Source organism: Falco peregrinus, chromosome 10 (genome assembly GCF_023634155.1).
Source record: "Falco peregrinus isolate bFalPer1 chromosome 10, bFalPer1.pri, whole genome shotgun sequence".
Taxonomy (NCBI): Eukaryota; Metazoa; Chordata; class Aves; order Falconiformes; family Falconidae; genus Falco; species Falco peregrinus.
Window position 1 is genome coordinate 33025040 of NC_073730.1, and position 16516 is coordinate 33041555.

The window sequence follows — 16516 nt, forward strand, 5'->3', positions numbered from 1 at the left end:
GCCATGGGAATCGCAGGCTTTAACGCTGCCTGAAGTGCCCACCAGGCAGGAGGCCGGGGCAGTGGGGCAGCTGTGGGCCCAGCCGAAGCCCCGCTGCACAGGGGAACGTGGCTGCTACCCCACTGCGCTCTTCGGGAGCACGGAGTGGTCACATTAACCTCCTCCGTCTCCCTTCTGCGGCCACCGATTCTCTTGATCTTGGCACAGGCTGTGCTGTCCCCGGTGCCACTCGCTCCTACGCCTTCCCCAGCGCAGCTGTCTGCAGCTATGGAAACGGGAGATGCCAAAAACATTACGGATTAAAACCTCGCAGCACACTGCTTTCTAGATAAGGGCACGGATCTGACATCATTTCCCTGAGATCACACGGGAAACTAATGGGAAGAGCTGAAAAGGGAGAGGAAAGGTTGGGAAGGCTGAGAATGAAACAGGAGTGATTTATCTCTCTGTTTAAAATTGAATTCTAAAGCGGGAGGTCATTAATGGAGAGTGTGAAATCTCTGTTTAATTAGTAACGTAGTAGATTAATAAACTGTTAAAGCTTTCCAAGTTCATTATGCTTCATTTATTTCTGGATCTTCCTCAATCAGACAAGACAACGCACTGATCAGTTTTCCTTTCTGTTTCTAATCAGTTCCATTTTCAAGTCCTTAATGGTCCAGGCTTGTTGTAACAGTGACAGAGTTAAAAGCTTCAGGGAAATCCCCAACGTATTCTTTACAGATATTTTGCAGTGAATTTGTTTAATGTCCCTGTTATTTTAGTAAACAGAAGCCTTTAAAAATCCTTCCTCTAGCTGTACGTTTCCGATCATGTTTTATTTCACCGTGTTTCTCGAAAGCCCGAGGAGGTCTAATGGGAGGCTCTCCGCTTTGTTTGTTCTGGGCAGGTGCTTTATCATGGAGGACAGAGGGTACCTTGTGGCCCACCCAACGCTCATCGATCCCAAGGGACACGCACCGGTGGAGCAACAGCACATTACGCACAAGGTCTGGTTCCTTTTTTCGTGGGTTATTCCTACCTTTTCTAATTTTTGAGGTCTAAGGACTGCAGAGAAGCTGCTGTTCGTGTCTGACTTCAAAGGCGTAAAATCCTATGGTTTTTGCCTAGGAACCTCTGGTAGCAAATGACATTCTGAACCACCCAAACTTCGTCAAGAAAAACCTCTGCAACAGCTTCAGTGACAGAACAGTTCAGCGGTTTTATAAATTTAATACCAGCTTAGTGGTAAGTGTGTTTTTCTATTTTATTTTGCTTTTGAGCGTACTTTGGTTGGGTTGGGTTTCTTCTGGTGGAAACGCAAATGCTTGCCAGGATCCGCAGCTGAGGCTGGAAGCCAGCCGTCCGTGTGGATTGGCCTCCGTCCGCCCTCTCCAAACACAAATCAGCGATCTGGACTGCACAAGCTGTACTCGCACGAGGAGTCAGTTGACATACAAGGGATTACGGATGTGATCGCCGGCCAGCTGTGGTTGATGTCTGCAGAGTCTCATCCAGCATCATGAAAATAAGAGCGGGTCTCTGTTGTTAGGTGAGGACTTTCCAGCAGTAGTTGGGATTTTTTACTTTGGATCCTCTGACCTGACCTCTGGCTTCCCACTCTGACCAGTGTAACGTCCTCCTGTGACACGGGTAGTAAGGGTTTCTGATACCTTTTAGTTAGGTGTCCAGATAAATGGATTTATGGATGCAATGCACGTGAGCATTCACAGAGTAGTGTTTGTCAGACTGCAGTCTCTGGACACCTGAATGCCCTGCAGGCCCCACAGGTCATGTATGAGCTTCCTCCTGCGCTCAGCCATGCCAAGAGGTCTAAGCTAGGGGCTGTCCTCTCGCTGTGCCGTGAATGCTGGTCGCAGTGCCACATATCAGCCCCTGCAGGATTACTCAGAAGTCGTTACACTCTGTGAGAGAAGCTGCTCTTTAAGTAATACTTTTCAATTATTACAGGGAGGAGAAGGTGGGATATGAGTGTCAAAACTATTTGAAAGTTATATCAGAATAGGTTGATTTATGTCAGGTAGGCTTAAACATTTTCCCCACACTTGAAATGCAAAATAGAAAGTGTACTACTGTAAAGGAAATTGTATAGGACAGAGCAAAAAATTAAGACGGTGGCATGCAAATAGGAACCAGGAATGAATCTGCCTACCAAATAGATCACAGCTGTACAGTGCTGTGGTGCATTTTTCTTACAATACGTGTGCCAGGAAGTTTTCCACAAGTTGTGATGGTGCCTTCCTGTCAGCACAGAGCCTCGTTGCGGAGGTCACCGATGGCTGGCACTGCAGGGTTGGGCTGGTGAGCGATGCGAAGGACTGAAACGTAATCTGCTGTTGACGGGATATCGGACTCAGTGCTGCTGCCACACCTCATAGTGTTTATAAGCTAAGCCTATTTTTTTTCTATCTTCAGCAAAGTCTTTCCACCCAGCAGTGGCTTGGAAGCAAAGCTCAACAGCTGGATGAACAATTTTGTAAGCCTCGTATTTGTGAAGGTGGTGCTCCCGTGCATGTGTGTTCCCTCAGTTCTGTAGGTTTCCTTGGAAAGGGGAAGATGTCCCACTCCCTAAAACGACGTATTTCTCGCTACACCATTGACACTATCTGTTTTTTACCTAGGGTGATCTGACAAACCTTGTGCACGGCAGTCACTGCTCCAAGTACAGGCTGACGAGAATCCCAGGCACCAACGCCTTCGTGGGAATTGTCAATGAGACCTGCGATTCACTCGCCTTCTGTGCCTGCAGTATGGTAGACAGACTCTGCCTCAACTGCCACAGGTGAGCAAGAGATTGGAAGTGAACGGGCTGGTCCAGGCATTTACTGCTTCCCTCTTTCTTGAGTCAAGGTTCATAAAAGCACATTTCTTTTATAAGCTAAATGAAAACATGCAGTGCAAAGCTGAAGTGAAAACAGAATAGTTACTTCACATGTGCTGTTTGTGAGAGGCGTGGTGTCTGTCGTGGTGTAACCTCAGCTGGCAGCTAAGTACCACACAGCTGCTCACTCACTGCCCCTGGCCCGGTGGCATGGGGAGGAGAATCGGAAAAAGGTAAAACCTGTGGTTTTAGTGGTTGAGTTAAGAACAGCTTAATAATGAAATAAAGTAAAAATAATAAGAACAGCAACAGCAATAATAATTGTAATGAAGAGGCGAGGGAGAGGGAGGGATAAAATCCAAGAGGAAAAAACCCCAAAAACCCCACCCCAAGTGATGTACAATACAAGGGCTCACCCCCTGCTGACCGATGCCCAGCCAGTCCCTGAGCGGTGAATGATGGCTCCCAGCCAGCTCCCCCAGTTTATATACCGAGCATGACATCGTACGGCATGGACTAGCCCTTTGGCTAGTTTGGGTCAGCTGTCCTGGCCACGCTGCCTCCCGGCTCCCTGTGCAGGTGCTCGCTGGCTGGGCAGGGGGAGCCTGGCAAGCCCCTGAGTTAGAGCGAGCACTGCTCGGCCACAACTAAAACATCGGCGCGTTACCAACATTATTCTCATACTAAATCCAAAACCGGCGATGCGGAAGGAAATAAACTCTATCCTAGCCGAAAGCAGGACAGCGACATAGCATACCTCTAATCATTTGCCATATCATCAGTGTATTAAAGCACGGGTTGGTTGTTCTTGACATGGTAAAAGACTGTGAGAGGTTCAGTTTCTCAGGGTCAGTTAGCTGTGGGTCAGGCCCTTTGTGCTGGCATATCGGTACCTGCGATTTTATGTGGATTGGTGCAGTTTTTGATTGAGGGGATTCTGGCGCCTGCAGGAGATTTTGCCTACGCCAGCATCGTTACATGTTTGTTGCACTGGCAACCTGGATCTTTGTGTCTAGATCTGAGACTTGTCCAGCGGTTGTCTTCATTTGACCTTTCAGGGGATGGGTAACAGGCCAGAGAGGCGCTCTGATGGCATTGCCCTGAGGCCCAGTGCAGAACAGAGCGATCCCTGTGTTCCTGGGAGAACGAGAAAGGTTACTGAACAGCCTTCTCCGTGGTGAACGGCTGTTCCGGAGCTGCACTGAGGGGTTAAAATCATCCTGCAATGTCTGATGCATTTTTCTGTGTGTTTTCTGCCCCTGAAGAATGGAACAGAACGAATGCGAGTGCCCTTGTGAGTGCCCTCTGGAGGTGAATGAATGTACCGGCAACCTCACCAACGCCGAGAGCAGGTGAGAACCAGCCTCCTCCAAAAAGGCACAGCACGGTACAGAAGCTAATTAACAAAATTACTTGTTTGTTCATGCTAACGTACAGGTGATAGAGGATAGAATAGACAGTAATTTAAATATAATTAAGCAGATGATGTGTCATAGGTGAACATGATAGTTTTCCTTGATTGTGCTTTGACTATTTTTATAATACAAGGCTTTACTTTTTGCCCCGATGTAGGAATCCGAGTTGTGAAGTTCATCAGGAGCCAATGACTTTCACGGCAATCGATCCGAGCCTGCAGGATGCTCTCCCGCAGTGTATTAACACGCAGTGCAATCAGAGAACAGAGAGCGGGTAAAGTGGCGTTCTGCATCTATCAAGTTGTACCATCTTCTTGAAATAGTTCCATTAAAATAGCTCTTCCTTACACATTTTAGAGAGGGGGAAAAAAAAAAGTGTGATGCCAGGATGAAATATTACAGCACAGAGCAATGACAATGGTGTGCTGCAGTGCAGAAACAGACCTCAGTATTCCCATTTGAGTCGCGTAACACCATTAATGGCAAACAAACGGCTTTCCCATCACGCTCTGTGACTCTCACATCCAAGGGCTGTACATGTGGAAGATTTGCTGTTGAAAGGACAATGAATTCTACCTTTTTGCAAAATGGATAGCGCTGATACATTTGTCCGCCTCCCAGAGAAATGTGTTCACAGAAAGTAGACGGAGCTTTGGTGGTGGTAACATTGGAGCACATTAGAGGTGGTAGCTGCATGTCCCTTCTGGTTTCCTGCTTCTCTGTTCTACTCCTGGCATTACGTAGAGAAGCTTGGGGGCTTATTTTTTGCTAGTTATGAGCAGTCTCCAGGGAGCTGAGATTGCTAGAACATGCCATGCTCTGACCAGACGTTCCAAATCCTTTCTTCCATCTTCCAAAGGAGTGCAGAAAAAGGGTGGAACTGTAGTCAGATTTCGCCATGCTGAGAAATGTCATGTTGGAGGCGTTATAAGTAGGTTGTTCTTTTGCTCAGGCTGAGGAACGGAGGAAAAAAGCAAAGCAAGCAGGCTTGGAGGATGCATACTGAAGATGCAGCTTCCCTGTATAACAACTTCCCTTGTGGCACTTAAGCATTTTAATGAGAAGCTTTTTGTGGCCAAATGTTATGTGCATGAGGGTTTATGGATGATTTTGGCCTCCCTCTGTCTTGCAGTTCTAAAACAGACTGAGCCATGTCAAATGAAAAGCAGTGAACGCTTTCATTTTTAATTTTCAGGGATTGCTTTGGGGTGTTGGACTGCGAGTGGTGTATGGTAGACAGTGATGGGAAGACCCATCTGGACAAGTCCTATTGTGCCCCTCAGAAGGAATGCTTTGGCGGCATTGTGGGAGCAAAGAGCCCGTACGTGGATGACTTGGGAGCAATAGGTAACTCTGCCTTTCTGAACAGACGCTGCATTTAACTGTTTGTATTCAATAACATGCACTTTCAGTGTCAGAGCATGCTTCACGTGACATGTTTATCTCTTTCGCGAGTGGTGAATTAGCATAAATAGTGCATCAAGCAGTAAAGAGGTAGCATCAGGCCTGTTGTGAGTATCACGTTTTTGAAAATATCGATGTGTAGCTGCATGTTACAGAGTATGGAGACGGTGGGTTTGACATTGATAATGTGCAGCTGTGACCGTGAGCAAAGAAGTAAATAACTTTGAGGAAGTGTGAGAAGAAAGCCAGATGAGACAGAAACAAAGGAGGAGTGTGATCTCACCTCTGGAAGATAAGGAGGCAGCATGAACAGCAGAGAGTAGCCTATAGTGAACAGTGGCTGGGCACGTGGGTGGTAGACTTTGACCAATAATAAAGCTTTTAGCAGCGCGTGTGTGCAGGGTATAAACTTATAAAAGATGTAACTAACGATAAAGGTCTTTGCTTCACCATCCTTGCAAAGTCCGTACCTCAGTCACCACAGGGTGTAGCTGTACGTTTGTGTCTTTAAGATATACCCCCTCTGAATTTCTTCAATTTAAAGTGTGCCGTCCTGTGTGTGCGCAGTTAAGCACCCAGAAAACCTTCAGGATCATCTCTGAATCTTGAGAGATGTTGATTTAAACCTTTCTGCAGAGCGTTAATGGGTGTTTTTCCTCTGTTTTGTCCCTTTTGATTTAGGAGATGAGGTAATCACTCTGAACATGATCAAAAGTGCACCGGTTGGCCCGGTGGCTGGAGGCATTATGGGCTGCATTATGGTGCTTGTCCTAGCAGTATACGCATATCGCCACCAGATACATCGGAGGAGTCACCAGCACATGTCACCTTTGGCTGCCCAGGGTGAGCTGATAACTCTTGAGAGAGAAATAGTAGGGTGGGAGTTAAAAAAAAACCAACAAACCAAGAACCAGAACCAAACACACACACCCCCAAAACTAAGCAAACAAAAAAATCCAAACCCTCTTTCTTTGGTTTTGTTTCAATGCTTCAGCCCATTTTATTTCCCTTTTGCCAACTCTTATAAAAGTCAAGTCTTATCCAGGGTGCTTTGTGCACTCTCCTTGGTGCAGCCAGACCTGCTGCCACCTGAGGAGAGCCTGCCCAAAAACCTGAACATGCTGTTCTTGTCAGGAAGCTGAAGTTACACTTTTTGTAGAGCTGCAATGATAAGCCCAGCTTCACAGCTTTCCGGGCCTTGTCATAGCGTGCCGGTTGCGTATTTCTGCACAAGGGCGGTGCTTTGGGGAGTATTACAGTTTTCACACCTTTTCTGCTTGGGCTGTTTGGGACGTGTCTTTTCTTTAACTTGTGTTTCCCGTTTTTGGTCTGTGTGATGTTTATGGAGTATCCATACATGGATAAAACCGCTGAAGTCTGAGAGACAGAACTGTTTGGGAGAAAGGGTACTGGTAGAAAGATACAGAGGGTGAGAAGTGTGATCAAGGCTAGTTACCTCTATATTTGATTGTATCCTGGCTCCGTTTTGAATCAGTTAACTTTCTTCAGAACTTGAAAGCCTGTTCCTTTCAGGGGGAGGTGAGCTGTGATGTTTTCCTGGTATCCCTAGCCCCATCTATCTTGGGAAAAGAGCACACGAAGCTCAGACTGCATGTCCTCACACAGTAACACAGAATGCTTCCACTATATTACCAGGGTGACAGCCGTTAGTAAGATGATCCAAAATTTTTCTCTTAACAGTTGCATTTTTCTGTTTGTAATGGTGTGTAGAAATGTCAGTGCGTATGTCGAACCTGGAAAATGATAGGGACGAGAGAGACGACGACAGCCATGAAGACAGAGGAATCAGTAAGTACCAAGTCACTTTGCTGGGGGGTGGGATGGGGGAGATTAAATGAGCCTTTTTTTTTTCTTGATACGCTAGTATTAAAAATATGTGAGGAAGCCCTGTGCTGATTAGCAGTAGAAAGTGACAGCACAGCATTTTAACTTAAGCTGTAGCTTCTGGTGCACCTTTTTTTTTCATGCTGAAAAATTACATTTTTTTATGTGGAGGAGGTTTGTCCCTGATGCCCCCCCATCATGACCACTTCCAGAAATAGTTCTGATGAGCTTAAAAATTGCAATTGTGACGGTACAGGGTATGGAAAACTCTTACCTGTGGTCAGCCTTGGAAAGCAGGGGCCCAGGCTGGCATGTACGCTCAACACATGGTAGCAGTAAATTTTATTTGCTTTGATCTGGGATGCTTGTACTTCTTTACTGTTGAGTAAAAACGGCACTTTGCATACGATTACCGGTGTACTGTAAGATGAGCTGGTGCACCTAAATTGGGTCAGACCAGATCCCTTGTCTCTGGGCCCTCACTAAAGCAGAATTAAAACAATACCCAAGATTTGAAACTGTGTCAACACTCAAAGATCGAAAAACAAGCATATCTGCGTCTCATGGCTTGCATCTACTGCTTCTCCAAGTCCTTTTTAGTTTCCAGTCAGCTTGCAGTGCTGCCACAGGTTCTTTAGCATTGGTACAGTAATTCTCTAACTTCTGTTAATCCAAGCAGATGAGGTGAATGAGTTCGACTGGATCTTCATCTATTCCACACTTAAACAGCATCTCTTTACTCCTACTCCTCTGTCGCTTGACAGTCTTCTTAAAAGGAGTAGTATTTGAGAAGAACTAGTTTGCAGAAAGCCTGTTCCCCTGTGCCTGATTTGTCCCACTGATACAATTCAGTAAAGGCACTTTCTTTAAAACCAGTTCTGTTTGTTTCTCTCTCCCAGTTAGTAACACTCGATTTATAGCAGCGGTAATAGAGCGGCACGCTCACAGCCCTGAACGAAGACGCCGGTACTGGGGGCGGTCGGGAACAGAAAGCGACCACGGTAAGACCTTGAACCACTGCCCTGGCCCCAGGCTAATCATTGTGGTTACTTGGTTTCCTTCGTATATCTGGCACGTTGCAGATAAGGCTGCTAAAACCAGAGTAAAACAAAAACCTTTGCTCCTTATTGCTTCACAGTTAAACAGTTTTGACACCCTTCAGCAGATGACGCTGCCCAGCGAGGGAGCTGGCTTTCTCAGAGTGGTGCTGTAGCAGCAGCTGAGTGCCGTGCGCCTCCTGGCTGGCTCTGGGTTCTGCCAGCTTCGCTGGGTGACCGGAATTCAGACCGACAGAAATGGTACTACATTTACCACGCTCCTTTTCCACTGCCAGCCCTAACAATCCACATGTTCAGTTGAGACCATGGACCTCTCCTACCGAACGAGAGAAGGAAAATCCCTTGCACCCAAGTCAGCATCTCTGCTGCTCTTCTCTTTGATGTGACATACACATCTTTCATAAAGTTCTAGCAGCACATGCTGGACACCTGCGTTTGCTGGGGTAAAGCAAGCAGGGATTTAGAGACCAGGTGCTGCCTCTGTTGCACAGCCAGTCTATAGCATCACCGCAGAGGATCTCTTACGTCTCCTTTAAGCAAGTAATGATCAATGTTAACTGCATACATGTATAGTGATGAAGGGGGTTCAGCCGTATATGTCTGCCACGCACACACACTTCAACCCTGTTTAGGTTGAGGGACTTTTGATATGTCTGTCGTGCCCTGAGACTAAGTCGTCTTAAATCCTGAAAGCTGTTAGAAGGGTGTAATGCTGTTGACTCATGAAGAGTCTTAATATAAATTAAGAGGAGGGTTAGACAAGGCAGTCTGCCACAGATGTCAGCTCTAGCTGCCTGGGGTAGTGGCTGGATATGTTACAGCAGACCTGTTCAATTATTAAGACAGTGGTTGCAGTAATGGAATTGCTGAGAGACTGGCAATCGGAAGGCCAAAGCCTTGGAGCGTCGCTGAACAGATGTCTGAGAGGCAATCTTGCTCTGCGAGGAATTACCCTGGATTTGGGGTCAGATTACCTGGGCTGAGGCAGATTTGCTAGACTAATGCTCCTTTTGCTCCATTTTTTGTAGACCTAGCAAATCCTTCCCATCTTTCTAGTCAACGTGTCAGGGTTAGCAGGGTAACTGTCTACCTATTTCTGAAACGTCTGCTTCTATGTTTAGTTTCTGTAATTCCATCTTCTTCAAAGGGCTGCCCAGTCTTCTTCCCCAGTTCCTCTCTGCCAGCTAGAAGCCATGACTCAGACCATGGCAAGTGAGAACCAGCTGTGGGTACTTAGCCCGGTATTTTTAACACATTTTTTTTAGGTGTCTCAAGCTGAAAACCTGACTGAGATGCTTAGAAGCGCTAGTGTTTTTTCAGTTCTTAGCCAAAGTTTTCTGAGAAGGATTATTTTTCTAATGAAAGCAAGATCTTTTTCCTTTTTAAATTTCATTTGTGTTTTTGCATTTAGAAATACTGAGGTGGTTTTGTTTGTACCGCAGACTGATTTTGGGTGGTAACAGCTGGTTCCAGTGGTAAATTCAAATCTCATAGTAACTACCAGCACCTGCTTCAAAAGAAACAGAAAATGTCTGAGGGGCCTGTTACAAGACAGCTTCCTCGCTGAGAAAGCACAATTTTGTCTTGCAAAGGTTAGCTGTTAGCTTCCTAGTGACACAATTTCCTTAGTATATCCAGTGAATATGTCTTATTATGCCTATAGACAGCTGACCTAGGTTTGTTCTCCAGGAGCAGATACTTTAGCCACAGGAGAGCCTTGAGTTAGTTGTGCTGTGTGCGCGTGCTTAGCCGCAAGCATCAGCGCTGTTCGGCTTAACGGACCTGCTGTGTGAAACGCCTCCCATGTGGATTCAATAGATTTCCTTAACTGTGTGGAAAGCTCACCAGCATTAAAAACATATGCTTGTTTTTTGCAAATAAGAGGTGAAAAGTGCTCTTTTCCTTTTAAAAATATAATACTGTGATTGTAAAGATGATGTGAAGAAGTTTTGCTGCTTCCAGATACGATAGCTGGCAGTCCTTCCTAGCAAAGTGTAGCTTGATAGGAACGGAGGTAACAGCAGTAGAACCCACTTGTTTCTTGTCTCTTTGTAAAAATTCAATAATATCTGAAAAGATACCACCCCCAAAAAAAGAATAATTTGTTTTTAAAATCAGTGCTAGCAATCCTGCCATAACAAACTGTTGAACATGTGAGTGTGTTTTACTGTTTGGGGTGGTACAGACCACAGGTCCCCAAAGTCCATAAACAAAGGCGGCAACAGGGAAAGGGATCCATTATGAACTTACAGGAGAGGGTGGTTTTGTTTTTTTCTTTTTCTGTGAATTAAGGAAAATTGTTTTATTCTCTATAAAGCACTGACTGTGTCTGATTCCATGAAGGGTGCAGCAGTCAGCACTGTGGAATATTGACCTCTTAGTCTTGCTTTTAATTCTTTGCCCTGCTGATTTCTTTGATATATTTATATATATTTATTTTGTAATATTTATGTTTAATACTCTAGGTTACAGCACTATGAGCCCTCAAGAAGACAGTGAAAACCCTCCATGCAACAATGACCCGTTGTCAGCTGGTGTTGATGTTGGAAACCACGACGAAGACTTAGACCTGGACACACCGCCTCAGACAGCTGCCCTGTTGAGTCACAAGTTTCACCACTACCGGTTGCACCACCCAACTCTTCACCACAGCCACCACTTACAGGCTGCAGTCACGGTACACACTGTGGATGCAGAATGCTAATGAACAACGACAAAAGAAACCGAACTTGTGAACAATGATCCATGCGGCAACAGGCAGCTTGGTTTCTGTGCTTTTCACCAGGAACGATTGAACTAACTTCCTGAGCAAACTGTTAGGTATAAAAGCTTTACATTTTTATAAATGTAAGGTTGGCTCTGAAATGAAAGGGAAACGTGCTTGATGAATGGACCTGACATAACATTTAATAAAACGGAGCAGGAGGCACGTTAGATCTCCAGGACCAGGGACGCAAGTTTATACAGCAGCTGAAGCTTTGGAAGCCCTGTTATGCTGAGCCCAGAGGGGAGAGAGCGCTTAAAAGAGCCAGAGATGATTTGGTTTCCTTAACTGGAAGAGCAGAAATCTGGGCAGCTGAAGACTAACAAGTGGCGGGGGGTGGGGGGGGGGGTGGGGGGCGGGGGGGGCGGGGGGGGGTGGAGGGAAGGCTGTTGGTTTCTCTGCGGTTTCTCTTGCGCATGGAAAGTTCACTCCTCCGACAATTGCTGTATGGAACCTGGGACAATGCATCTCAAGATTTTTAAGTAAAGGATTATTTTTCTACTATTTATTGAACTTGAAACTTTGGGGGGAGGGAGGGGAGAAAACATGTTAGCAATTCTCAGCAACTACCACATATATTCTGTGATGGTGAAGTGGTTCTTCTGAGGAAGACATCTGTTTCTTATTAGCTGATACTCATCCACTGCCCCACTCTGCAAAAGGGAAAATGAAGAAGTCGTTTCTGACGTGTTTACATTATGAATGCTTTCTTTTCCACAATTGTTTTCTGTAAATATTACAACCTGATTTATATTACAGTATTTTCTTCCTGTTTGCAGAGGAGAAATCCTGTACTCCATTGCTAAAATTCTGATAATTCTGCCCATAAACCTCTCCATCTTCAGCCTCTTTGATCTTCCTTAAAGGTCTCCTGTGTGAAAGTAATAAAGAATTTATTTAGCATTAGTTACCAGATGATTCCAAATGAGATCTCTACCATTCTTCTGTTTCCTTAGGACACTGTCAAGATTGGAAGTAGGGATAAACCAGTGTTTTGTAAAACTTGGGTTACTGTGGAAGATATCTTTTTGAAATCATAATTATAAGCTGCTGTTTGTCTGGAATTTAACATTGCTTGGTAATTCAAACACAGATTAATCAATCTGTCTACAACGCAGGGCATCATAATTATAAATTAGTTTTAAATCACAGTGTTGTATTTTAGATTCACAGTTTTTGATTACAATGATATAAAACCATTCTTGCACTGTGCATATGATAAACATCCATTTATATGTAGTTTTTTAAAAAAATCACTTGTTTTAATTAATATGGTACTTAATACTGTAATATGTAAAAAATTGGTTCTTTAAACAGTACGGTAAAATAACTGTATGTGTGATATCAGGATACCCCTTTATACTATGTATAAAATTAAAATCTCTAGTGAAATAAACTGTATATAAAGTATAGTTCTGTGGATAACTGGCTAGATTGAAATTGTTCTATCTCTGTTCCTTTAGTTTTCTGGCTGAATGAGTGCTATAACAGGAATGAAACATTTGGTCAGGTTCCTATAGTTTTGATCAACAATCTTGAAAGGTCTAAACTTCACATGTAAATGACAGTATTGATGTGTTTTAAAGCTTTTTTTCCTTTGCCTGTTGGCATTATTTGGGAAATGAACATTTCTGGGAGTGGTCAGCCACTGCATAGACTCGCCAAAGCCAGTAATTGGTTTGGACTTTTTCTTTCTTACGTGCTACTGAAAACCTGAAAAATTGGTTGCACTGGGTTTGCCATTCTGCTGTGGTTGTGAGGATTGGGTTGTGGGTTTTTGCTGACCAGACAGCTGTAGATATCTATTAAGCACCGCTTTGTGCTCTCAAAGGTCCGAATCTGACGCCCTGTAACACTTTCTGGGTCACTTTCTGTAGAGCCACTTACTAGAATTTCTAATTTTGAATCCAGAATAATGCTGGGTTTTGAATAATGGACAAACTGGCTGTTTCATCAGGTTTGCTTTTAGAAGAAAATGCATTATTTTGTTATTACTGCTCGACCAAAGAACAACATACAGAGCCAAGAAGCAGAATTTTTAAGCATGATGGGAAAATAGCTTTCAGTGTTGAAACTGTTCAACTGTATGTAAGTTTTAATAACAGTTTAAGTGAAACATTGAATGAGGTGCTTTGTTGATTTCCTAGTCCTATAGAACTCATAAAGGTGTTCTCACTGAAATTCAGAGGTAAGTGAGATTTGAAGTTCTAGCTAGGACTGTATGTGTTTGACTCTGAATGTATTGTAGAAGCTGGAATTCAACCAAAAGCTGTTGCCACAAGACAAAAGTGTCTCTAGGATTTAATGACTTGTAAAGTGGAATTTGAATTGTATTTGGCCCATCCACGTACATACGAAGGTATCTCACTATGCAGCAGAGTTCTTGAACTTGAGTATTTGCTCCCCAGTTGTAATTTGTCAAGCAACATTAGAATAGTTTCTTTGCTTATAAAATAATATAAACAGAAAGAAAGAAAAGCACACCTTTGGCTTGATCTGCACCTGCCTGCCTGCTCTGGTGCTGATATTAATTTAAACCAGATAAGGCCATGGAGCACATTTGTGGTGAGAGGCAAGTCATTAAGCCCAGCTCTAATTAAACTACAGTGTTAAACACAGCTTGTATGTATACATCTATTAACCTACGCTGGCATACTCTGTACTATGTTTTTACAGTGGGAGAAACCATTTTTGTTCAAAACGTATCAGAAAGTAACATGAATAAGCACATACCTTGTAAAATGCAATAATGTTAATTACTTTAACGACAGTACCATCTCAGCAGAGAGATCTTTTCTGTTGTTCTTCGCAGTATGTACTGGGCAGAAAACGCTTGCAGTGCTCTGTTGCAGCCCTGCCAGAAATTCAGCCAAGTGCTGCAGAACACCTCTCTTTAAACAGCTATCAAAAGTGGCAGCGATCAGCCCCCCTTGCTTTTACCTTTAAAAGCTTTTGTAGAGCTGCACCTCACTGCTGCCTCGTCACTTTTGTTCTAGGACGTATAAACCGTTCTCGGTTTGTGGGGTCTGGACAACCTTGTTTATACTTGAAGTAATGAGGCGAGCCAAAGCTCTTGCTGTTAAGGAATAATTGCAGAAAAAAGACAGATCTAGAGGTGTGCCAAATCACAACTTCAAATGCTGACAGCTAGCCTTGTCCCAGCAGGACTAAATGTAATGCTGGTAAAGGTGCTATTGTTCATTTAAAAGAAAAACTGACAATGGATGTAATCGAAGTTTCTAAGAAGCTGCATGATAGTGCTTCCATTTTTATTGCCCGTGTTGCTGCCATGGCCTTCCCTCCCCATTATTATTTTACTGTGTTGACTGAGGAACAGATCATAAAATGAGCGGTTAGCTGCCTGACTTGGGCTCAGACCCTGTGTCCTCCTTCCCTATAACTGGTAGACTTTATGGCCGTTCATTTTCTGCTTGTTTCTTTTTGAAAGTGGTATTAATTCCCTGTAGGGTTTTTTTCATTCTTCTAGAAAAAGTTCTTTTGAAACGAAAATGAGTATTGCCTTTGGTTTGCATTCACTGATGTTAAATTGACTCGGTGCTTTCAGCATTTGAGCGCTGTGAAGTGGATTGATTTTTCCTAACTGTAACAAGCTGGTCCTCCGTCCAAGTAACCCAGCTGGCCTGCCCAGAGAGACAAGCTGTTTACATGTTCAGAATATACTGTTGGAAGATTAATTGAGACTGTTTGTTTACGCTATTGCCTTGATAGAAACGTGATTTGGAAAGAAGAGTATGTTACAGTTTGCCCATGAATGTTTTACAAGGGCACTTAAGCCATGAAATGCTATCTTTACCCTTGCCCTTAGCAATGAGAGAGGAGACTGATGAGAATTCATGAGATGTTCGCATGTGCAGCAGCAGTTGTGACTATAACTGGTCAAAATGAGATCTCTAGCTTTCAAAGGTGGTTTTTTTTCTGGAAAGTGACCCAGAAATGGTGATGAGGATAGAAAGTGTATTTGTCAGAGTACAAATTATGGTGGTAAGCTGGCAGCAAGGATGGAAAAGGGGGTAAAAAATAGGATGCAGAAGTCATGGATCAAGTTAAGAGAGTGCAGGTAATCCAAGAGGCTGTGTGCGAGTGCAAAGATGAATTTGCAGCGTTCATAGCTCTTAGCTACCCATTGAATTTGTTTTTGAAAGAGAATCCCAGCTATGGCTGGGATTTTCAAAGGAGCCTGAGCTAGGCTTTCAGTGATGTTTGGAATATTAATTCGGTTAATTCGGTAACTGTTGGGTTGTTTTGCTGTACAATTCCCTCTTTGCCACGGACCCCAACTACAAAAAAGTAGTGTAAGTGCCATAGAGCTTTCCATATTACTTACTTGCAGCACTTCTGCGTGATGAGAGGTAATTATCTTCCCTACTTTATGTGCTCTGAAGTGAGTCACCGGAGGACCTTGGCCCAGAAGGGCTTGCATTTCTGAAGCCAAGGCTACAGTGGAATTTAGACACTCAAATCCAAGAGTGAAGTCCTCCAACGCTGCCTTGTTAGTGAAGTGCCAAGCATAACTGGTCTGTTTGCCAGTGCATGCGCAGAAACGCTGCCGGTTTTATCTCTGTAGAAAAGCCTGATGCTTCCCTGCCTCCGTACCGTTTATGTTGCCTGCTTTGGATTGTGCTTTTTGAGGTTTGGGCCTGCAGATCCTCTGCCTGGGAACCCAAAGGAGCCCAAACTGGCAGAAATTCAGAGCATAACTAAATGCTCTGTGTGAACAGGAGTTTCCAAAGTGACTTACCAACTTGGCATGGCAGCCTGCACTAGAACATGTGCTTACTGGTTGCCTGCACTGTTGCAGGCAAAGGTTTAATCACGTCTACCTCTCTTCTGCAAACTTCCTGTGAGGTCTTCAGTGAACAGTTGATCTAATAATATATTAAGGGAAAATAAATGTCTGAAGTACAAAAGTTTCCTTCAAATAATCAGATGTACTCTTGTTTAACTAAGGCGTTTGTAATGCAACACTCTTCTATGCCCAGCAGAAAGTGACAGCTGGTACCAGTTAGCAGTAGCAGTGGCCTGAGCAGAAAAGATGCACGAATTCAGTGGCAGAGGCAGAACATCTATTAGGTCTGGAAGTTTCACCTTCAGCTAACAGGTGAATCATAGTGGCCTCGTCTAAATACTGTGGGAGAAATACCCTGCTGTTGTCCCTGGTCTGGTTTTGTTAGCGGCAGCAGTAGATGGT

At 44.1% G+C, this 16516-nt stretch overlaps 1 protein-coding gene across 1 annotated transcript in view; it reads left to right on the plus strand.

Annotated features, from left to right (window-relative positions):
- Nucleotides 1–12719, plus strand: part of CACHD1 (cache domain containing 1) — a 113292-nt gene extending 100573 nt beyond the window's left edge. The window contains exons 18-27 of the mRNA XM_027792679.2: nt 890–989; nt 1111–1227; nt 2622–2782; nt 4087–4173; nt 4394–4510; nt 5432–5583; nt 6322–6483; nt 7372–7449; nt 8385–8486; nt 11009–12719. Coding sequence (XP_027648480.2) covers nt 890–989; nt 1111–1227; nt 2622–2782; nt 4087–4173; nt 4394–4510; nt 5432–5583; nt 6322–6483; nt 7372–7449; nt 8385–8486; nt 11009–11247 — 1315 coding nt within the window. The 3' untranslated portion in view covers nt 11248–12719. The remainder of the gene's footprint in view (nt 1–889; nt 990–1110; nt 1228–2621; nt 2783–4086; nt 4174–4393; nt 4511–5431; nt 5584–6321; nt 6484–7371; nt 7450–8384; nt 8487–11008) is intronic.
- Nucleotides 12720–16516: the final 3797 nt, after the last annotated feature.